The sequence below is a fragment of the Neophocaena asiaeorientalis genome, unplaced genomic scaffold, assembly GCF_003031525.2.
Source record: "Neophocaena asiaeorientalis asiaeorientalis breed wild unplaced genomic scaffold, Neophocaena_asiaeorientalis_V1.1 scaffold9, whole genome shotgun sequence".
Classification (NCBI taxonomy): domain Eukaryota; kingdom Metazoa; phylum Chordata; class Mammalia; order Artiodactyla; family Phocoenidae; genus Neophocaena; species Neophocaena asiaeorientalis.
In genome coordinates, this window is record NW_020171825.1 from 2,341,811 (window position 1) to 2,364,518 (window position 22,708).

General features: G+C 48.0%; 1 protein-coding gene across 5 annotated transcripts in view; it reads left to right on the plus strand.

The window, feature by feature from the left end:
* Positions 1-22,708, plus strand: part of STK24 (serine/threonine kinase 24) — a 101,725-nt gene that overhangs the window by 40,148 nt on the left and 38,869 nt on the right. For 4 of the 5 annotated variants that reach the window (XM_024739906.1, XM_024739921.1, XM_024739940.1 and 1 more), the window contains exon 2: positions 2,441-2,671. In XM_024739906.1, the coding sequence (XP_024595674.1) occupies positions 2,441-2,671 (231 nt within the window). Of the gene's footprint in view, positions 1-2,440; positions 2,672-16,414; positions 16,554-22,708 lie in introns of those variants that run through there. The other variant, XM_024739913.1, reaches the window with a different exon arrangement.

A 22,708-nucleotide genomic window follows, 5' to 3' on the forward strand; every position in this document is an offset into this window, starting at 1 on the left:
CCCTCCAGGTGATTCTGATGAGCCTGAGAGTTGAGAATCACTGCTAATGGGAGTTCAGGTGGCTCTGACTGCCTCTTTCTTAACCCTTCCAACCAGTTCCCCCCACCCAGGCGCTCTGTCTCCCTGAGTCAGCGTGTTCTTTGGGTCAGTGTGAGGCTGTGGTTTTCTTACTGCTCAGGGGACACCTGGGGACCGTCAGTGGTGTGCCCAGGCACACAGGTGGAGAGGAGAGTAAAATGTGGTTCCCGAATGCCCTCAGCGCGGCGTGCGGCGTGGTGAGGGAGGCTGTGTGCGTGGAGGATGGCCAGTTCCGAGGCAGAGATGACACGTTCAGTGCGTACAGGCGGAGCTTGCCGCGTCCAGGCCGAGGAGGTATCAGCAAGCAGCGGATCCTGGGAGTTAAGGCTCAAAGGACTGCGCCAGCAGTTTGGAAGTTACCACGTACCCTATAATTTAGAAGTTTGTTTTCAAAGGTGCCTGTTCAGTGGGGGTCTTTTGAAAATATGGATTACACGACCCCCTCCTCCCCCCACCCTTCATGACCGGGCGAGTGTTTTGGGACCTCTGAGTGTCCTGGGTGATTCTTCGGTAGCCAGGTTTGGGGAACAGGGTCCCAAACCCCAGGGAGAAGGAGAGAAAGACAGGAGGCCAAGTCTGGAGCCTCGGGGTGGCTGCCCTTGATGACGGCCAGACCGGGCGGGTCTGCGCCTGAAGACTCTTCTGGCACCAGGGAGACTGGAGGAGGACGAGTGGGGAGTAGCGTCGTAGATGCCGGGGGACTGGCAGGCTACGGGGGCCCAACCTTGTGGAGGATCTGACGCCAGAGCGGGGGCCGGACTGTGACGGTGGGGACCTCGTGGGGGCGGACGTTGGGGAGGAGTGAGCGGGGAGGGCGACCTGCAGCAGGTGGTGGTGGATTTTCAATGGGAGGCACCCCAGCGTGTTGCCCAGGGCAGAGACAGGCGGGAGGGAAGGGGGTCAGGGATGAAGCTGCGTCCTGGGGGCGGGCGGGGGGGGGGGTTTGAAGCTTCTGGGATTGGCCTTGAGAAGGAGGGCCAGCCTTCCTCACCCCGGAGGGGAGGACAGAAAGGAAAGGGCATGAGAACGGGAGAGGCTGTAGCTGCTGGAAATGGACGCGGCCTCTCGTGTCCCCCTTTCCTAGTCACCCCATTTCTCACTTTTCTCACGTTTATGGGTGAGACCTGTGAGCTTTCACGTTGTTCACTGTGCCGTCTCACACGGGGCCTCTGTGGTGTCCGTTCGCGCCTGTGTCACTGGGGTCCGTTGTTCACGTGGGAAGGGGGCTGGTGGGTGTCAGTTCTCCTCGGAAGCACCGCTGGCCACTCTGCGGGTTCACCTGGGACGGCAGGTTAGTGGGGCGCCCGGTTCGCCCACAAGGCTCGGTTAACCCAGTGCCGCCCAGATTGCCCTAGTTCTGTGTCTGTGACCCCTTATGTTCTGTGGGTCCCTCTTCCGTGTCTGGTGTCCTTCCTCCTTCAACCCTCCTGTTCCTCCCTGCTATTTCACAGGGAAGGGTGGGCGGCTCCCAGGCCTTCTGTTGCTCCGTGGGGCTGCAGCCTGAGCGGCTCAGCGTAGTGAGATGTGCAGCGTGCCTAGCTCTCCGCGTGAAGTGTCAGCGTCACCCCTCTCGCCCGCCTGGGGCTGACAGGTGCTGCCCATCGAGAACCCAGCAGCTCACACTTCTCTCTGGTCGGGGAGCTGTTGGGCTGGGCGTTGGAGTCCTTACAGCTGAAGCCTCGGAGGTGTAGGCTGTGTGTGTTTCTCAGCTCATCACGTCGGTGGTTAAGAGCTTTTAGAAGCCATTTTCAAGGGTATGATGTTCACCTGACAAAAGAAAACAGGTTCCTTATTGTTTCCTGGGTCTGGTTAAAATACTTAGGCCAAGGTGGTAGCTGTAAGCAAAGATGCGTGAGACTGTATTTGTTGGACATGGCCTCTTCTGAAACAATTAAGTGAGGGCGCACATTTTTTCCCCCATGTTATATGAGGATGCTAGTTAACCTATGTTTTAGTATATACCTACCTGAATTAAGAGAGTTGAGGGGGGAACATGGGGAGAAAAGTAGAATTTTTGCTTAGACAAGACTTTTCAATAAGTCCGCATGTCTAAGTGTTTTGGTATTTATCTACTTTAAGTATACAAAAGCTGGAGCCTTCCCCAGTTTTTATAATCTAGCTGGGTCATTGTTTTTGTTTGCACACTTGCCGTGTTTCATAGTCTGATGTGCACACGCAGGTGAGATTTAGAAATCTTTGTGTCCTGAATGTGAAGGCCTGTGGTCACCGCAGCCTGATCCTTAAGTGAGGAAAACGTATCGGTCCTTGAAAGACCGTGGTATGTATGTTATCAATACAGGGACGAAGCAGTCATAGCCCTGTGAGTCACTGAAGTTTCCCTTCTTTTCCTTCTCTCCTACAGAACCTGAAAGCAGATCCAGAAGAGCTTTTTACCAAACTGGAGAAAATCGGGAAGGGCTCTTTTGGCGAGGTGTTCAAGGGCATTGACAATCGGACTCAGAAAGTGGTCGCCATAAAAATCATTGATCTGGAAGAGGCTGAAGATGAGATAGAGGACATTCAGCAGGAGATCACAGTGCTGAGTCAGTGTGACAGTCCCTACGTAACCAAATATTATGGATCCTATCTGAAGGTAAGGCTTAAAGATGCAGACGCGGTTTTCCACCATGCAGCACCTGACTGGGACGCGAGCCTCGGACGGGAAGGACTTTGATAAATAGCACAGCAGGTTTTCAGAGGAAGGAGAAGTGTTATGACCTTCGCAGTCAAAGGAACCTGTCTCTGATGGTTCTGTCATCTTAAATGTCACTGATAGAATGTATTTTTGGTGAAAAGTGTTCGATGTTGAAACTCCCTTTCAAACAAGAAAGTATTTCTGAGTGAGACTTTGTCATCAGAAGTGCATTTCTTAAGCTATTATAACGACAACTACTCATCACCTAATTTTAGCATGGTTTGTGATAAAAACTCAGGCCAACCTAAGAATATTAGTCTTTTGATATTTTCAGTTATCAAATGTGTTTTAATTTATTGCTGGTTTTTTTTTTTTAAACTGCTAAGAATTGAGAATGTTGATTAGTGAGCTGGTTTACCTCCATTTGACTTTGAAGAATTCTCGGTTAGAAAATAATTACTTAAACAAAGTAGTAGCTATAATACAACACCGCAGATTGTCCTCGATCTTCACGCAGTTCTTCAAGTGGGAAAGAATCGTATTAAAGACGGTTTCCCAGCCCTCCGTGGAAGCGTGTTGTACTCGTTGTGCTCTACCACTAGAAGAGTTTAAGATCGTCCCTTGTGTTTCAAGTTCCTTGACATATGCCTGTTCCACTGCACTTAGAAATGTCGTATCTTTCAAATGGGGTTTTGGAAATCTTAAGAATTGGTGAAGAAATTTCTGAAACAATTCTCTGTGGAAATGAAAGCTTCACAGGTAGAAAGAACTTTTTCCTAAGGGAGGCAGTAATACGCCTGGATAATGTAGGACTAGCTCTCTTCCTGCCCTGGGTCCATCCTCTCAGTTCTCCATGTCGTAGCCCTCCACGCGTTCTGGTGTCAGAGGGCTGGTGCAGGCTTTGATTTCGTGGAAATGTAATAATGTGTAAGTGGGAGGGTGGAATATTCGAGAACTGTTGATTCACTAAAATGAATATTTAAAGGAAATAAAAATTGGATGGTAATTCTATGTTTTTTCAGTTGCCTAAAGAATGGCAGTATGTCAGAGGTCAAATGCAGCATTTTGAAAGGGGAAGAATAAGTTTCGGAGTCAGTTGTCCTGGACTTTGAGTTTTTTTAAAACTTATTTACTTCCTCATTTGTAAAATGGAAAATTATGGTGTACACCTCGTTGTTGCAAAGATTAAATAGAACTGAGTATGTGAAAGTACCTGGCATGTAGTGGGTACTTAGGGAGTGTTAATTTCCTTCCTTAATTGATTGGGTTTATTTATTCACATTTATCTCTGACATTACCTTGTAGTGGAGGACGTGTCCACTGAGGTGGAAGCAAGGAGGAGAGAGGGTAGCCCACGGTAGCCGTGAGTGTTACTGTGGGGGGTGGGGAGCATGCAGCTTGGGTCTTGACCAGGCAAAGAGGGGAGCGCGGTAAGCTTTGTCATATTCATGATCCAAGAGGAGAGCACCTGTGGACTTCCATAGGGAAAGCAGAGGTCTTCTTTATGTTAAACTTCCATTGAGGAAAAACTCAACAGCTGAAGAGACTCAACTTGAACTCTGTCTACCGTATCAGTTATCCTTTGTGAAATGACGTCAGAATAGTTTTCCTGTGGTATGTTGGATTTTAATATGAATTATGGTAGTTTCGGCAAAGGACGTGTGGAAGATCCTCACAGATTCTTGCTGACGTACACCAGCTAATATCTGACTGCCGCGGAAGTTCAGGATCAGTGGTTTGCAGGTGTCTCCTTCAGCCTGGGCTCCTCAGCAGAATTTTTTACTGCATGGCGAGGTGATTGCTTTATTGTAGCCAAACGTGGTGTCACCTTGACTGTACGTATCTAGAGAGTCCATCTGGTATGTCCTGTCTTTCCTGAGTTGCTAACTCCAAGTCAGTCTAACCCTGTTCTGTAGTGGGCCAGTGGATTTCTTTAGTTACCCTAATGTCAGTTGCTGGAATAAACACCCTAGCTTTTTAGTGGCTCAAAATATGATAGAAGTTTATTTCTTGCCCACTCATAGCCCTGATCCATGGGTGGTCTTCCTCCAAGCAGTTACTCAGGAACCTAGGTTCCTTCTGTCTTGCGGCTCTTCCTTCCTTACTCCACACGTGGGTGTGCTCGGCTGCCTTCAGTCAGCATGGGGGCGAAAATGGAGGCCCCTGAGAGGCGCTCTCGTATACCCAGGCCAGAACACAGGGCCCTTTGTTTCTGCTCACAACCCCCTGCCAGGCTCGGCCACGTGGCCGCACCTAACCAGGAGGGGCTGGGAACTGCCGTCTAATCGTGGGCACTGCACAGCAGAGCAGACGGGCTTGGTGCTGAGCTAGGCGGTCCTTCCCAAGGCCCCTTTCTCTGCATGAGGTGGGTGGAGTGACCGCTGGGGTGACTTTCTCCACTGACTGTCCTCAGGTGGGATGAAGAGCTGTGATAATTTTGTCTGTAGTGCTCTATGTATTTTACCAGGCAGATTGTCCTTCAGAAAATGTAACTGCCTCAGGAATGCCAGGAATAATACCACCGTCATGAAAAGCTGCCCTTAATTTCTTAAGCCTTTCTGTCAAATTTGATGAAAACACGTGGACTGCTCTTGTTAAACAGTGCTAGTAACTACCGTAAGTTGAGCCGGACAAGAATCCAGACCCGACATTCTGCCCGTTCTTGGTGTGAGAGAAGTTGCATGAGATGCCTTGGCCCAGAGGAAGACCCTCCGTCATGAGCCAGAGGCTGTTCTCCCATCGTCTTGGTAGCGTTATGAGGTTTAATCAATATGGTCCAAACTGTCAAGTAAGATACAAATTAAATTGACGTGTAAGATGAATGGGTCTTTGACACAAAGTTGAAAATTACTGTGCCTTGTGTGGTTTTTACTGCCCTTCTAAAACTCCCCATAGCTTTCAGAGCTGGTCGTTTTAGTTCTTTAAGTGGTGATGGGGGAGAGGGCCTCAGGATTTCACCTTGTGTTAAGGGACTTTTATACAACAAGACTGGGTAAAGAGGAAATGAGCAGAAACTGGTTTCTCCTTTGCTGGATTTGCGTTAGAAGATCTCATAATTACGTTTTCGTTTCTCCTGTACTCCAGAAGGAGAAATTGAAAACAATAGCTAAGTGGTCTAAATATACTGAATGTTACTGAAGATCAGGAGAGGGGTGTGAGTTTTGACTGTGTAGCTATAATTGAATTACAGAGTTGCTGGGTAGCATGTTTCTTCCCGAAATAGTAAAAACAGAAACAACAACTGACAATTCAGGGAGGAGGGGGAATAGTGCAACAGTGAAAACTTATGTTTGTATTGATGAAGCTGAGGGCCGGAAAGGTCTTGAAGATGTTCACATGCCATAGAAGAACTTCATTTGCTGTAGTTTGTTTAATTTTGGGGAAATTAAAGCAGCTAGAACATTAACCAGAAGCCTTCGTATCCCAACCATTATACCACTGGAGCTTTTTTACCGCAAAAATACCATCTACAAGGTCACAGTGAAACCGTAGAGGGTGGGGTGGTGTGCAGGGGGGGAGAGAGAGAGAGAGAGAGAGACTTTTTTGGTTTTATTTTTAAGTTAGGCAGTGAAGACATGATAAGATTGTAACAGTGGACAGTGAGGTGCTATAGAGGCGTCTGAGCCTGATTTCTTTTTTTTTTTTGCAGTACACGGGCCTCTCACCGCTGTGGCCTCTCCCGTTGCGGAGCACAGGCTCCGGACGCACAGGCTCAGCGGCCATGGCTCACGGGCCCAGCCGCTCCGCGGCATGTGGGATCTTCCCGGACCGGGGCACGAACCCGTGTCCCCTGCATCGGCAGGCGGACTCTCAACCACTGCGCCACCAGGGAAGCCCCTGATTTCTTTTTAAGCAGCATTCACAAGAGCTACTCATTCCATTCAGCAACACAGCTCTTAAGGTTTTTTTTTGTCTTGGGGGGATTGCCTGCCTTTTAGAATCTCTACTTTGAGATTCACTTAGAGTTATAAGCCAGGATTTTAGTTTGGATCCTAGTACAGTTACTTAACTGTCTGGATGTTTCTCAAGCTGCGGACTTCCTCAAGGACAAAATGTAGGTAAATATACTTATCTTACAGGATTACTATAAAGATTGAGATCAGATAGGTAAAGTGCCTGGCATGTTAGGGGATTTTTAGTAAGTGCTAATTTAAGAAATTTTTTTAATTAAGGGAAAAGTTATTTTGCCAAATAACTCAAAATTTATGAGTTGTAAAACCATTATTAGCACACTAAAAATTAGGGTTATCATTTTCTTTTATAATAAATTATTTAATACTCTCAAACATCAGGCCAGTTTCACCAAAGCAAATCAGGTACAAGGCAAAAAAAAACAAAACAAAACTATGTTTATCAAACCTTTACTTGTCCTAGTCATTTTTGTTGTAGTTTTGCTATTAAGGAAACATGTCCATTGAAAGTGAGTAGTTGTCTAATAGTGGGTTCAGATCCTTGACTTAAGAGTAAGTTTTTCTTCAGTTCCTAAAAACTTTTAGGGTAGTTTTACCAATTGGATTCACCAGAAGACTAATACAGGAAAGTCCCTTTATGTGTTTAGCATTGTATGTAAGTACAGATGGTTCTGCTACGGTGTGTTTTATGTACATTAGACACATTTTGGGGTAATTTTTAAAAGTTCTTTGAACTTCTGATTTGCTTTTTTTCCCCTTTCCTTCCTTCCCCAAAGGGAAAGTAGTAGTTCCTGATGAAACAGAAGTCCCAACCATTTTACGCTTAGGGAAAGAAGTGCAAAAATATTTATATAAATGGCTGGTGTCTTTGTGAATGAGGCTCTTCAGGAGGTTACCATCCACCCCCCGTGTTCACTTCTTGCCCCAGCATGACTATTAAAATAGCCGACTCTTTGCTTTCAGAAGCATCCGAGCTTGGGCAATAGAATATTATCAGCCTCTTATGCTTCATATCCAAAAAAAACCAGACAAAACTATACTCTTTCCCTTGCGCATATTGTATTATGATTTCATGATCTCGTTGTCGCTCAGAGAAGAATGACTAGTGTAGCCATGTGATAATGAACGTATCTGTTAGGGTACATTGTCTGGATTTATCTTCACTCACCTCCCTCCTGACCCGCCCCATGGCAAATCCTGCTCTGGTATTGACCTCTGGTTTTAGACGTGGTGAGGAATATAGGTGGGTTATTGGTCTTGGGAAGCAGTTGAGTTGAGATGTGTGCCTGGTGTGTGTGGACTCTCCTTTGCCTCAGGGCTTCTTCCAGAAGCTCACAGGTCCTGTCTCATTCACTTCTTTCCTATTCCCGAAGATAGAGCCTGGTACATTCTCCTTGAGATGAAGACAATCAGGTACTAACGGTGTCGTGCACGTGGAACGGTGATCGCAGCTTAACTGAACCGGGGTCAAGATGCCCGGTGTAGAGGGCAGAGGAGAAAGGCGGGCTGTGCCGTATGGAGAAGGCAGATCTGGGGTTGTGACAGGAGCACGTGACTTTGGGGCCAAGCCACCTAAGCGTAGTACCGGTACCTCTCTGTGCCTCTTCTGACTGCCCCACGTGTACCCTCCTGCACTGAAGGTACAGGTGGCCGTGTCTGGAGACGTTTTCAGTTGTCACGACGGGGCGGGGCTGGGGTGCTGCCGGCACCCCGTAGGTCACCCCGTAGTGACCAGGGATGCCACTACACGTCCTGCTACAAAGAATCACCAGCCCAGATGCTCACAGTGCTGCTTGTGGAATGGATGGTCCCAGAATATAGAAGAAACAGTGTTTCCAGGGCTGGCCTTCGGGGTGCTTGGAATAGCCCCAAGAGTATTGAAGACAACAGTCTCAGAGACCTTGGTTACTCCCACGCAGTTTTGGTGGCCAGAGCAAGTGTGAGCTTTGCAAGTGCTGTGAGTAGCGTGTGTCCAAACTTAGACAGTGATTTTGTTTTGCTCAGAGCTGTGCAGCCTTGTGTGCCAGGCTCACAAGAAACCCCAGACAGCATTTTGGGGACAGTGGATCCGAAAGATGCTTCTCCGGGGTACCTTTGTTCGGATGTAAGATAGAACAAAGGCTGTGAGGAGTCCTCCGAACATAACGGCGAGGACTGTTCGCCTAGATATTGACCATGACGCTTTCTGTCTAGTGCTCATCAGAAACTCGGCTTCCTTGAGTAAAGCAGTAGAAAACAACCCCGGTCTGCTTTCCTAGGGGTGCAGTTCACCACAGTGAGAGGGAACATTCCCTCACTGCAGGGTGTCTTGACGGGAAGTGTGATTCTCCCTGAACGCTGCACTTACTGCAGAGTTAATATTCCCTAGGACGTTGCTTGACATTGGGAGTGGAGCTGTATACCTGGAGGCCCTTATGGCTAGCAGTTGGCATTGTTTTCTCGAAAACTGATGGATGACCAAGGTCAGAAGTAACCATCTGTTTTTCATTTTCGGCCTTGGTCATTAGAGTAGCATTAATGAAAAAAAAAAAAAAGACAAGCGAGATGTTGATACCTGGCTTTTTTTTTTTTTTTTACCCCGTGTGTATCTTCAGTTTTTTGTTGTTGTTTTAAGCCTGGTGTGTTACTCTTGGTGCTAAAGCACAGCTCTGCTTCCTACAGCCCCTCTGGGCTTTGAACCGACTGCCCAATCAAGTGGCCTGTTCCGTTAAGTCAAGTGTTATTTTCTCATTGTATTTCTTTTCCCCTTTGCCATTTACGGACATCAGTTAAGGGAGAGTTGAGCTGTGTTTTCATATTTTTCAGTTTGTGGCACCATCATCATCGATCTATGTAAGCTTCTTCTGTTTTGGTCAGTTTTATTATTTCATCCTTCATCCCTACCACCCTTCTCTTTTGTAGGACACGTTTTGATGTGTCTTTGAATATGTGTGTCTTGAGTAGATAAGACGTTGCTTATGCGCCATGTATGAGTTTATTTTTTCCTGCCACGTAATTATTTAAAATCTGCGCACAGTACAGTTAACTGAGGTGTATGACCCTTACAGTTCTTCACACTTTAACGCACATGTAGATTCTTAAAACCACCAGCACATGCAGGATACAGAACCATCCCAACATCCCAGAGGGCTCCTGACCATCTCTCCCGCCACACCCTCAGTCCCTGGCAGCCACTGATCTGTTTTCCGTCCCTGTGGTTTTACCTTCTGTAGAATGTCATATAAATGGAGTCACACACCTTTTGTCACTGTCTTCTTTCAGTTAGCATAATGTGTGTGGGATCCGTGCATGTTCCAAATGTTTGTTCCTTCTTATTGGCAAATGGTGTATTGTTGTAGGAATATATACCTACTATATGTACTACTGTATATATACAATATATAATGCGTGTTGTGTGTATATGTAATACTCCAGTATATTATATGCTGTATTAACTATTGAAGGGCACTTGGTTTGTCTCCACATTTTGGCGGTGATGAATAATGTTATTAACAGTCACCTGCAGTTTTTGTACGAAGGTAAGTTTTCATTTCCCCAGGGTAAACACTTAGACAAAGGGCTGCTGGTTAATTCTCCAGTGTCTGTGTCAGTTTACATTCCCGTCAACACTTGGTATTGTCAGTTTCTTCAGGTTAGCCATTTTAGCAGGTGTGTGTGATATCCCATTAGGGTTTGAATTTGCATTTTCTGTAATGACTTCGGATTTTGAGTATCTTTTCGTATGACTGACTTGTGCAGCGCTCTGGAGTAGGACACTTATTAATACAACTGATGGGGCTTGGGGCAGGCCCCCGCCAGATACGCCGGTTCCCACCCCTACACTACCATGTTGTTCAGGATAGCTTCACCCGTTTACACTCACACTAGCAGTGGGAGTTTTTTTTTGCTGGTTCTTCTTCCTTTTTTAAAAAAGAAAAGCTTTATTGAGATATAATTCACATGCCATTCAATTCATCCTCTTAAAATGCAGTGTTGAGTGGTTTCTAGTATATTCATGGAGTTGTAGCCATCATCGTAGTGAACTTTAGAACATCTCCATCATCTGATGCGGAAACCCAGTGCCTGTTACTGGTCACTCCCTATTTCCTCCCAGCTTCCCCAGCCCCAGGCAAACACTTAGCTGCTTTCTGTCTCTGTATAGGTTTGCCTGTTCTGGAATGTCATGTAAACAGAATCATACAGTATGTGGCCTTTGTGACTGGCCCGTTTCACTTAGCGTAATGTTTTCAAAAAGTTCATCCGCGTTGTAGCGTGTGTCTGTACTTCATTCCTTTTTATTGCTGAATAATATTCCATTGTATGGATATATTACATTTTATTTACCCATTCGTCAGTTGATGAACATTTTGGCTGTTTCCACTTTTTGGCTATTATAATGGAATAATGTTGCCATGAACATTAGTATACAAGTTTTTGTGTAGACGTGTTTTCATTTCTCTTGGGTATATGCCTAGGAGTGGAATTGTTGGGTCACATGGTAACCCTGTGTTTAACTCTTTGAGGAACTGCCAGGCTGTTTTCCAAAGCACCTGCATCATTTTGCATTCCCACCAGCAGTGAGTGAGGGTTCTAATTCCTCCACATCCTCGTGGCATCTTTGATTATGGCCACCCTAGGGGGTGTGAAGTGGTATCTCATTGTGGTTTTGGTTTGCATTCCCCTCATGGCTAGTGATGTTGGGCCTCGATTGTCTACTTCCTTGCCGACATTGATATACAACTTTTTTTTTTCTTTTGCGGTACGCGGGCCTCTCACTGTTGTGGCCTCTCCCGTTGCGGAGCACAGGCTCTGGACGCGCAGGCTCAGCGGCCATGGCTCACGGGCCCAGCTGCTCTGCAGCATGTGGGATCTTCCCGGACTGGGGCACGAACCCGTGTCCCCTGCATCAGCAGGCAGACTCTCAACCACTGCGCCACCAGGGAAACCCGATATACAACTTTTCAACTTTTCCCAGTCCCATGAGTACAATATAGTATTTTTTATGCTTATTTGCATTTCTATTAATAGTAGGTGTGAGTGTCTATTCATATATTCTTAGCCCTTGGGATTTCTTACTCTGTTGAATTTTGTTCATATTTTTTTAGTTTTCCATTGGCTTTCCTGTGTTTTAGTGTTTGATAAGTATATTGAAGTTACTCTGTATCAGTTTGAGATACCACAAGTATTTTCTCTGTTATCCTGCTTTTAACTTCAAGGTGTCTCGTTGAAAAAACTCCTTAATATTAATGTAGTTAAATCCATCCGTTTTTACCTTCTGATTTCTGCTTTTGGGATCCTGTTTAAGGAACCTACTTGTTTCCTAAGGTTAAAAATATATTAAATTTTTTTCTTTTGTTGGCTTTATAATTTTGCCTTTTACATTTAGATCTTTTATCTGTCTGATATACAGTTTGAAGTAGGGATTTTATTTTTCTCCATGTAGAGATAAGTTTCCTAACACTATTGTATAAAACAGTATTTTCCCCACTCGCGTATGATGTTATATCATATACCAAAGTCTCATATGTGTCTAGGCCTATTTCTGGATTTTCTGTTTTATTTTCCTGGGCCAGTATCGTTCATGGTCTGTGTGTGTGTGAATTGTTATTACCTTGACCTTGTTTTAAGTCGTAATATCTGGAGTGATAACCGTCTCCACCTCTGCCCACATACATCCAAAAAATTTTGCTGCTTTTAAAAAGTACATGAGGTCTTTGAAGACTTTTGTTCTTCCACATGTTTTAGAGTGCGTTTGTACATTTTCTGTTTAAAATCTTACTGAAGTTTAAACATTGATTTTTTTTTTTTTTTTTTTAACCGTATGTCCCAACCCAGGAAGATTTTTTTTTTTTTTAATTTATTTTTGGCTGTGTTGGGTCTTTGTTGATGCGCGCAGGCTTTCTCTAGCGGCGGCGAGCGGGGGCTACTCTTCGTTGCGGTGCGTAGGCTTCTCGTGGTGGCTTCTCTTGTTGCGGAACACGGGCTCTAGGCACGTGGGCTTCAGTAGTTGTGGCACGTGGGCTCAGTAATTGTGGCTTAGAGGCTCTAGAGCACAGGCTCAGTAGTTGTGGCACGTGGGCTTAGTTGCTCCGCGGCACGTGGAATCTTCCAGGACCAGGGATTGAACCCGTGTCCCCTGCATTAGCAGGCGGATTCTTAACCACTGCACCACCAGGGAAGTCCCTAAGCATTGATTTTTGAGGAGAATTGACATCTTAAGTCATCCCATCCTTGACTATGAATGCCTGTTTTCTGGTTAGGTTGTCTTATGTGAGCTTTAATACAGTTTAAAATTGAAGATCGTGCTCGTTCCTAGGCACGTAGTTTTTATTGCTATTTTGAGAGGTATATTTTCGGATTGGTTACTGCTTAGTTTAAGGGAATGAGTATTTTTTTTTTTCCACATCGTTTCTGGCAATCTTGCTGAACTCATTAGTTTTCTATGCATATGTTCACATCTACAGACAATGATGGTTTCTTGTGCTCCCGTCCATTCATATCACCGTCTTGCATCCTATGTTTTGGCCGTGCGTGACCTCTAGACTGTTGACTGGCAGTGACGGGAGCGAAACACCTGCCTTGTTTTTGACCTTAAAGAAATGCATCTTAAATTTTTCTTTAATAAGTATGGTATTTGCTATAGAATTTTCATGTGTGGCCTCTTTTGTTTGTTTGTTTTTCCATTAAGGAAGTCTGCTTCTATTCCTGGTTAGACTTTTTTTTGTCTTGTTTTTATACAAACAAACGAGCACATACTTTTATCCAGTTATTTTGAAGATAGTCATGTGATTTTTCTCTTTCAGTCTTGATGTAAGTAGATGGCAGTTAGCCAGATCTAAAGTGTGCCCTTTCTAATTTCTAAGAAAAAAAAATTGGTTTCATAGAGCAGGGAAAGTCTTCTCTAGTTGCTGTTGCCAAGAGGCTCCGAGAGTTGCTTTATTAGCTGAGAGCTGTCCAGCCCCCCTCCGTTACATGTCGGTTTTGTTCTGTTGAGTTCTGCGTGGTGCTCGCAGATAGAACAGGAAAATAGAACCTGACCTGGCCTTGGACAGTGTTCCCATCGCCGATTCTCTCGCCAGTACTTCTTTCCTGGTCATGGGTTAGGAAGGATGCTGAGACAGCATTTTAGCTGGTTGTTCAGTTGATCATCGAGTATTGACTCACTTCTGGGCTGGCGGTTCTGCAGCTCGGCTCCTAAACTTTCTCTGGGTTCTGGGGTGGAGGGCTGACGTGGCTCAGAGTGACAGCTGAGAACACCGTGCGCTGGCTTGTGTGTTGAGTTGAGACATTTGTGTTTTGCGACCAGCGGGAAGGGACGGCTTGTGGGTTGATGCCTCAGAGTCTCTCAGGTGGCAGCTGGGAGAGGCCCTGTGTGGCAACATGGAATTGTTTCTCCCTTTGCTGGGGTTGGTCCGAGACAAACAGGAGTACCGTAAGTGGCAGGAGGCCGTGGGAAGAAGGGGGGCTCCGGGTGGCTTGGACAGCCTTGATGAGCACACAGTTCTTTATGTTTCTGAATTTACTGTAATGTTAAATCCTCTTCATACATTGGTTTTAAGTTCTACTTCGGTACCTTCCCTCCGCGTTTTGAGCCAGGTAGGTCGGTGGGATAATGCAGCTCCAGTTTGACTGGAAACAGAAGTTTGGGGATTGCGGGGGGAGATGTCTGCAGATTTGGTTTTGGGGAAAATCATAAACAAGCTGGAGATGAAGCCTACTTAGAAAAGGGTGGGGCGGGGGGCTGGGGAATGGTTTGCTTTGTACCGTATCTGTCACTTCTCCGTACTTTTCTAGCCATTCTGACCCCAAGTTCGAGATCTGGATACGGTCCGCCTACCTGTGAAGATGCCGTCTCGGCTCTGAGTGAAGCCAGCAGTGTGGCTGGTCGCCTGCTGTTGGAGCTGTGTCCTTACCTGCAAAAGAGAGAGATCGGACACCTTGATCTTTTAAGTTCATATCCATCTGATTCAGCTTAGCTTGCCGTTTTGTGAAACACTTCTCCTGCACAGAGAAGCTGGAATCCCAGGCTGTTAGAGCGGGAAAGGGCGTTGGAGGCCCCTGGCCCCCACCTCTTGTCCTCTAGAGCAGAAAACCGTGGCACGGAGAGGCCACCTTGTCGGCTCCCACCAAGCAGGATTTTCCTTTGGGGCTGGAAGGAGTGCGGGCTTCCCAGAGTCCCAGGGCCAGGGGCCCGAGAAGGGAGAGGGCTGGACAGGGAGGCTTCTGTGGGTCCCGCCCTCGATGGCTGCCGTGGCCGGTGTTGCAGCGTCCGCCACCACCGTTCTGTGGAATCGGGCATCGGCTCGCGCGTCCGCGTTCCCTTTGCATGCAGCCGTGCAGCGCCCACCAGAAGTTTGAGCAGGTTAGCCCGATGGGGGACCTGCGGGCTCCTGGCCCGGGGTCACCGTGTCACACTTGCCGTGGTTCTGAGGCTGGAAGATGTCGTCTTCAAAGGGCCATACTGTCCCAGTGTGGAATTTTGACTTACTGCCACCTTATTTCCCAGGTAGTCCAACGGGAGAAATTCTTGCCTGGCACGTGGAAATTGTTTTATTCGATCTCTAACGCAGAGCTGATGTTCACTCTGTAGCTCATGTGTGTCGGACGCACGAATTTGCATTTGTTCCAGGAGCTGTGGCCCCTCTGACGGAGATCAGAAGCCTAGCCGATGCTGCAGAGTCCCCCGTGGTGCCGGGCATCTGGCTTCCCTCGCGGCCCTGGAGCTGCCTCAGCGGCCAGAGCCGCCATCCCACCAGCCCTGTGGGCCGGCCCCGTCCCTCCCACACCTCTGCTTGCGCCCAGTCTCTGCCAAGAACCCCCCTTTGGTTTTGTGGTCCCGCAGCTGTCCTGTTGGCGCCTCCTGTCTTGTTCCTCACCTGAGGATGGTTCTGTGGTCGCCTGTGAAACGCCTCCTTTCTTTGTACGCCTGATGCACAGGTGGCTAAACAGAGCGTTCTGATTTCTGTGACTCGCATTACTGCGGTGGCGTGTATCAAATATCTTCAGGTATTTCTTTGAAGGAAAGAGGAAGTTTTTGAAAAGAAGGAAGTTGTGATACTATATGCAGTAGAATAGATACAGACAGCTTTGCTAGCTGTGCAGTTAGTTGGGAAGTATTGATGTTTTGGCATTGGGTGGTGGTTGGCTTACTGCAGGTTGAATTGCTAAAAGCAATTTATGTAACCTGTTAAGTAGACCAAGCATCTGTTACACTGGATTAGGTATTTAACTTAGTTTCCTGGACTTGGATGATTTTTTTGTTGACTTAGTGTGAGATTGACTTTCTGATTACATGCTTCAATTCGATCTAATGAATTTTCCCTGTCATTATAAATGGGACTCAGCGGAGCTAGGCCAATGGCGAGGTTGATTATAGACCAGTGCTTATAGAAGCTAATTATTTTTGTTCGTATAGAAGCCTTTTCCCTTGCTTTTAGCTAGGGCTGGTATGGAGTGCCGTGTAGATTTTGGACTCATTATTGGTCACATTTTTTAAACGGGTATGAAGAGGTGGAGTTTGCTTGTGTTGAAATATTTGGTAGAAAACGTTGGTTCTTTAAAAGTAACAATTGATTTCTGGCTCTTTTTTGAGAAGGAAATGCTCTTACGCTCGCTTTCTGCACCAGGGTGTGCCTTGAAGACCCCTTGCCCTTCTCGCATCTCCTGTATTCCTTACCTAGGTGGAGCTGTATTTCTGGACACTTTGTGTTCTGAAAGTGGAGATCCATTCAGAGGCTGACAGACTTGTCCCTAGAAGAAAAGGGGCATAAATATGCCAAATGCAAAACCACAATGATTTCTTTGATTGCAGGGACCTTTGGGCCAGCTTGCGGTAAGAACTTGCCTTTAGAAGATCCTTTGGTTCCCATCCATGTCTCCCTCTCCTCAAAGGGATGGCAGCCTGATGGACAGTGGGCACATGCCCCCAACATGGACAGACTTCCACGGAGGTAAGCTGCTGTCGGTGCCACCCAGGCAGACGTGCGCCCTCCTGGTCAGCCCGAGCTTTGCCCCCATCTGTACCTCATGCACATGTGTCAGAGGCCCCGAGGCTTTCTCTCTTGTTTCCGGCCAGGGCTAGGGTTCTGTCTCATCAGGTAACAAGTAACCCTGTTTCCACGGGGCTTAGGGATGAGTGGAGTGCGAGGCAGCCGTGGCAGCTTTCTCCGGTGGAGGATGGGGATTCCCCTGAGGTGCTGTTCGGGAACTCATGGTCGGCCCTTTGTGGTTCTCTGTCTGTAGTTCACCGCACGTCGGGCTTAACTCTGGTCACTGTGAGCCGCTGTTGCTTTGGGGACAAGTTTGCACAGAGTCTGTTTCCCTTCTTGCCTGATTTGGGGGGACACTGTTGACGGGGCTGCTGTCAACTGTGGTGGTGGGTCCTCCGCCTGAGTCTGGTGCGTGTGCAGATTTGAGACCAAGCTCTGAGATTCTAGAAGGTGTTGCTCCAGATCTTGACCCAGGGAAGGCACGGCAGACCGGAACTCCTCGTCTCCCTAGGAATGGACTGCAGCCCTGAATCGGCTTGGTTGCTGCCGGCACAGCCTGTGTCCTCTTGCCGTATCGCTTTATTCTTCACGGAGTAGATGCAGCAGAAAATATTAGTGTATGTCCTAGCAAAGTTTTGTTGTTGTTTTGGTTTTTGTCTTTAAGAGCTTAGGTTTCCGGTTGAAAAGAGGAGAAATTTTCACTTGTCTCCCTGGGAAAAGGTGCTGGGAGTCAAGTTTCACTTATACTGGTTGAATGTAAAACTTTGGAAGGGGAGGTATGGCTGCTGAGAGAAATGGGTTTTAACCCAAGTGTGATCTTTCTGGCTTTGCTAATGGACCTCACTTCTCCCCTTCTGACAGTGACGAGTAGAGTGAGCCAGTGGGCGTTGCAGGATTGCTGGCTGTGCAGGGTTGCGAGGTCTCGGGGGCCTGGTTTTTGCAGGGCTGTGTTCTAGAGCACGAGGGGCCGCGTGGAGGGGCTGCTGGGAGCTCTGGTCAGTGGGAGTCACTGCAGTGGGGTCATGAGGAACAGGGAGGCGCCTCCCCGCGGACATTTCCTCTATGACAACTTGTGCACGTTTTTAAGAAAGGAAACATCTTCGTTGTTAACTTTTGGGGTGGGGTGGGGCAGGTAACTTATTCCAACCCGTTAAGATCATCTTTCTGACTGTTGTAAGGGTCTCCTTCCCAAGCTCCCGGGCACACTTAGGAGCTGCGCTCGCTCTGGCTAGTGTGGAAAGTATTGGGAGGATCATCTCCTGGCTCTTACATGTTCTTTTACTTTCCAGGTCCCGCATATTGTGTTTACTTTCTAAGAGGTGCATTAAGCCATCTGCAGTCCCTTGCTCTTTCATTCGTGGACTGACGAAAGCGACAGCAGCTTTAATATAAGGGAGCCAGTACCAACCCAACTTCCATGTGAGAGCAGGAGGTTATGAACTTGAGGTTATTAAGTGAATTTAATTCTAGCTTCGCTTCTTGGTTTAATAGCGAACCAAGTTTGATATTACTTTTTCTGGTTTTAATCAAGTTTCTGCCTCTGTTTGACATTGGGGAAATTAGAACGGGTCCATCGGAGTCGCTGTCAACAGGAGTGGCACATTCTTCGCCTGACTTTCTGCTGTCTTCTTTGAGCAAATGATGATTGGGTCTCTTGGCCCTCCTGCGTGCACCACAAGTGTGTGGGGTTGTGTCCACCTTTACCTTGTTTCTAAAAAGCACTCTTGGTAAACGGGGATCTTTGGCAGTTGGGTTTAAGACTGGCCCCCCTAGAGCCCTTTATTTTATTTTTTTTTGCGGTACGTGGGCCTCTCACTGTTGTGGCCTCTCCTGTTGCGGAGCACAGGCTCCGGATGTGCAGGCTCAGTGGCCGTGGCTCACAGGCCCAGCCGCTCCGCGGCATGGGGGATCTTCCCGGACTGGGGCATGAACCTGCGTCCCCTGCATCGGCAGGCGGACTCTCAACCACTGCGCCACCAGGGAAGCCCCCTAGAGCACATTTAACTAGAGTTCGTTTGTGCCATACTGAAAAAAACCGAGCCGAAAATGTTTCCAACGTATTCAGTGAGGTGTGTGAGCCCTTAATGACTTGGGATTTGAAGTGTCTTTCCACACAGGCAAGCCCACAGGTGTTTGCTTTTTAAAAACTGCTAGTGGGATTTTGTGCGTGTGCAGAAAGTCCTGGGGATTCCGAGCGCTGCCTCCCCCTGCGGCAGCACGTTCATTTGTGTCCGAAGGTCGTCCTCTCCCTTGATGCTAAGGCCCAGGTTCTAGGGTCCCCGGCCCTCGCGTCAGCTGTCCCCCTGCTGCCGTGTCACACGCCTCCCTGCTTCTGGGCACTCAGAGCCCTGCTGCCCCGCCTCACTTGGGCCAGGGATGCAGGTGTGGGCTCTGCACCTGGACCTTCTTTGGTTGGTGAAGGAAGGAGATGCATAACCAGGCAGTTATCACCCCGAATAAGTGCTCTGGTGGCCGGGGCCCCAGTCCAGGAGGAGGGAGACAGCAAGGAGGTTGTCGTAATAAAGATGCCCGACTGAAGGAGGGGGAAGGGAAAGCCACACAAGGTAGGCGCCAGCACATGTGACTCCTGTGTGCTGGTCTCACCGCAGGGCCAGAGACGAGTGTTGTTCAAGGTCAGGTAACTTAGTTTGAACTGTATTCGACCACAGCAGACAATTGTATACATGCGCTGAGTTCTCCTAGTTTGTTATAGAGGTAGTGTGGTTATCTGCTCCAAAAAAAGAAAAAGAAAAAGTACACTGGAAACATGTGACAGAGGTGGGTTTCGCCTCTTTGCTGCCCTAGTTCCCTCTCTGCGTCCCTCGGCCGTTCCCAGTGCCCCCCTCGCCACCCTCTTGCTGCTGAGTAGGAGGAGGGGCCTCCGGGGGATGGGAGGAGGGCGCGTGCAGGTTCTCTGCAGCTCCCCCTGAGGTCCTGCTCCTGGCCGGCCACCTCGGGGACTCCTGCGAGGCTGTGCACGTGAACCCCACCCCAGTTCCTGAAAATCGAACTGTGTTTCGTCACTTTGCTTAATCAGAGACTCGAGAGTTTCAAACCACATGTAAGAGGTGTGAATTATGTGATATAAGCATTGTTGGAGCCCTCTGTTGTAGTTTCCCTTTCTCTTTTTTTTTCTCTTGTATTCTCATTTCAAACGTTTAAGCAATAACTTGAGTCACCAGACTTTCTAGAAAGACAGTATCTTGGCTAGTTTGACATGGATATACATGTTTTACTCATTGTGTGTGGTAAGAAAAGGTGTGGGCACTAGAGGACGTTGAGGTGTGTGACTGTAAAAGTCTAGACGTGCCATCAAAAAATGTGAGCATCCCATGAGTCTGAATAATGAAATTTGCCACCAGTATCCTTCACACTGTATGTGGGCCTATTCAGTCTTTGTCTGTAGGCCGGATCTCACTTTTATCACATAGTTGGCACATAATTGGGCTCTGCGGATTGGCGGGGGTGGGGTGGATGGGGGAGGGTCTCACACTGACTGGAGAGCTGCTTTCTACCTGCTGGAAGGCTCTGAAGGTGGGTTCGAGCTAAGGGAGTGTTTCTGGATGAGCCCCCTTCTTGAAGATGTTAGTAGGTGCTACCTGATGAGATGTTTGGATGCGTTGGGTCTAGTAGGTTTCCATTACAGTATTCGCAGAGCTTCTGAGCCTTGAAGGGAAGTTCAGTATGTGGCATTTCCTAAATCTGTTTCTTTGTGGGACCCTTCTTTCTCTCTGTGTCTCTCTCTCTCATGGTAAATTTCAATTCTATAAAATCCCCAGACGGAGCCCTCTGGAAGTAGCTTCTCTTGTCAGCACTTGGGAAGATGAGCCTTAGAAGGCATCCACTGTGGTTAAGAACATAAGTCCGGAGATGCCAAGTTAGCACCAAGGAACAGCTTTCTGTGGGTCCCTCCTGCTGGTATGCCGTCTTTAGAAAAGCATTCCTTTCAATGTTGGTGGTTTAAAAACTGGATAAATTGACAAAGGACCATGAAGCATGATACAAAAGGCAATCACTGAAACAGCATGTTAATGTTTTAAAGAGTTTGATTTTTCAGTAGATAGTTTTCTGAGTGAAACTGGGATTTGAGAGAAAATAAGCTGTAAAAGTATTTGTGCATGTCTTGTTCATAGGAAACACAAAGATCACAAGCGCTGAAGCCTATGGTAGGTGTAAAATCCTAACAGAAATTGTTGGGGGCTTGGTGGTGTTGGGGGGTAATTAATACCACATTTCCCTAAGATCTTTTTGTCTTGACTTTTCATAAAAGCTTACCAAAGATGTTTCTAAGATTTCCTCTGCCCCAGGTGGGGTGTGGTTCACTTTTTGTTCCTTTAATGAACACTCGAAGGTTAATAAGCCGCTTTGTTTGGGGTGGACTGCAGCCATGGGCCCTCAGGTCTGGGGAACGAGACAGCCTTCCTCTGATGGGAATTTCTAGTGTCTCGTTCGCCTTTCTTTTCCTTGGTTACTGTTCGTGCTTGGCCTCCTTTTCCTGCTTGTCCTTTTGCACACTCATCCAGTCCAGGGTCTTCACTACTGCCTGAGCTTCCAAATCTCAGCGCCTTGCCTGGACTCTCCCTAGGCCTCAGATCCACTTAGAGAAACGCCTGCCGGGACGGTCCCCCTAGAACGTCCCCTGGCAGCTTCACATTCAACCTGCAGAGCAGGGACTTCTTCCCTATCATGAGCCAGGTCTGCGTGCGTCACAAGTGTTCCCATTAGGAAGGGATTGATTGGAAGGTGCTTATTTAATCCAGAGGCAGTAATAACTTAGAGCCGGAACACGCAGGGGGCTTTAAAACCTGCCAGTGCCTCGGCCCACCCCTGAACGGGGATCTCAGGGCTGTGGCCGGACTGTGTTTGTGAACAACCCGATTTAAATGCCCAGGGTGCAGGGTCCCCTCCCAGCAGGCCACGCATCAAAGATGCCTTAGAAACGCGTTCAGGCTTTAAAGGGGTGAGCACGTCAGGAACGTTAGGCCTTTGTTTGAAGCTGTCTTCGAGGGAACCGTGTCGAAGGCCCTGGTGAAATCACCCGTGGTCTCTGAGAGACGGAAAATCTGGAGACAAGAGTCACCAGCACGCTCTTCACCAGCGGCTCTCTGGGGTGGTTTGCCTCCCGTCCCTCCTTTCCCTCCCCTTCCTGTCCAGTTGCTACCGCGGCCCCTCCCGTGGCCCTGCCGGCAGGAGAGCAGGGGCGGGTGGGCAGCGAGCGTGCCCCCGAGGGGGGTGTTGGGCGGCAGCCCAGGAGGGGCCCACAGAGCCTCCTGCCACGGGGCTCCCCCTGCCGCCCGGGCCTGGAGGCTCCGGCGCGCCGTCCAGCAGGCGGGCGGTCCCTGCCGGGGCCGGTGACGACCCATCTCTGTGCAGCCCGCTCCCGCAAGCAGCTGGCCTCACGGAGGGACCGAGGTTTCTGTGGGAGAAGCCTTCCCGGGCCTGCCCTGTGGGCTCCTCCCGGCGGGACCGAGGACAGAGCGGCCCGCCCCGGCTCTCGCCCGGGCATTGGGGGCCACAGAAGTGCGGGCAGAGGCCGAGGGGCTGGCGGGTCACGGAGCTCTGCCTCCGGCTCTTTCTCCTGATCTGGTCTTCAGGGACCGCGACTCATCATTTGAGGTAAACGGGCCACCTGCCTCCCGAGTTGAGAGGAATCTGGAAAATGCCTGCTGCTTCTAGAAATGCTCGACCTCACGTTGTTAGACTCTAAGTATATTAAAACTCGGCGGGGAGAGTGGGATGTGTGCCAGGAAACGATACGATTTGTCCATTTTATCGTCTGTTTGTGATTCCACTGGGTTGTTTTCTTAGGTTTTTGGCTTGTTCTTTTTAAACACAGTTGATTTCAGAGTTCCTTCCAAATATCTGCCCTGCGTCCATGCTGCTACTTTCTATGTTCTCTATTTGTCGGCCCCAATTAATTTTCTATACTGTCTAAAGAAAATGGGTTTGGGGTTTATGCTTCTACGTAAGTGACGTGAATATGAGAAGGTAAAGTCTCGGAAAAGGGAGGAAATTCACGCACGTTTTCACGTTTTCACGTGATCAGACGCGCAGCTCTTCAAAACTTCCTTTGAGCGGCAGTTTCCCAGATGCTGGATTGTTTTTTTTATTTTGTG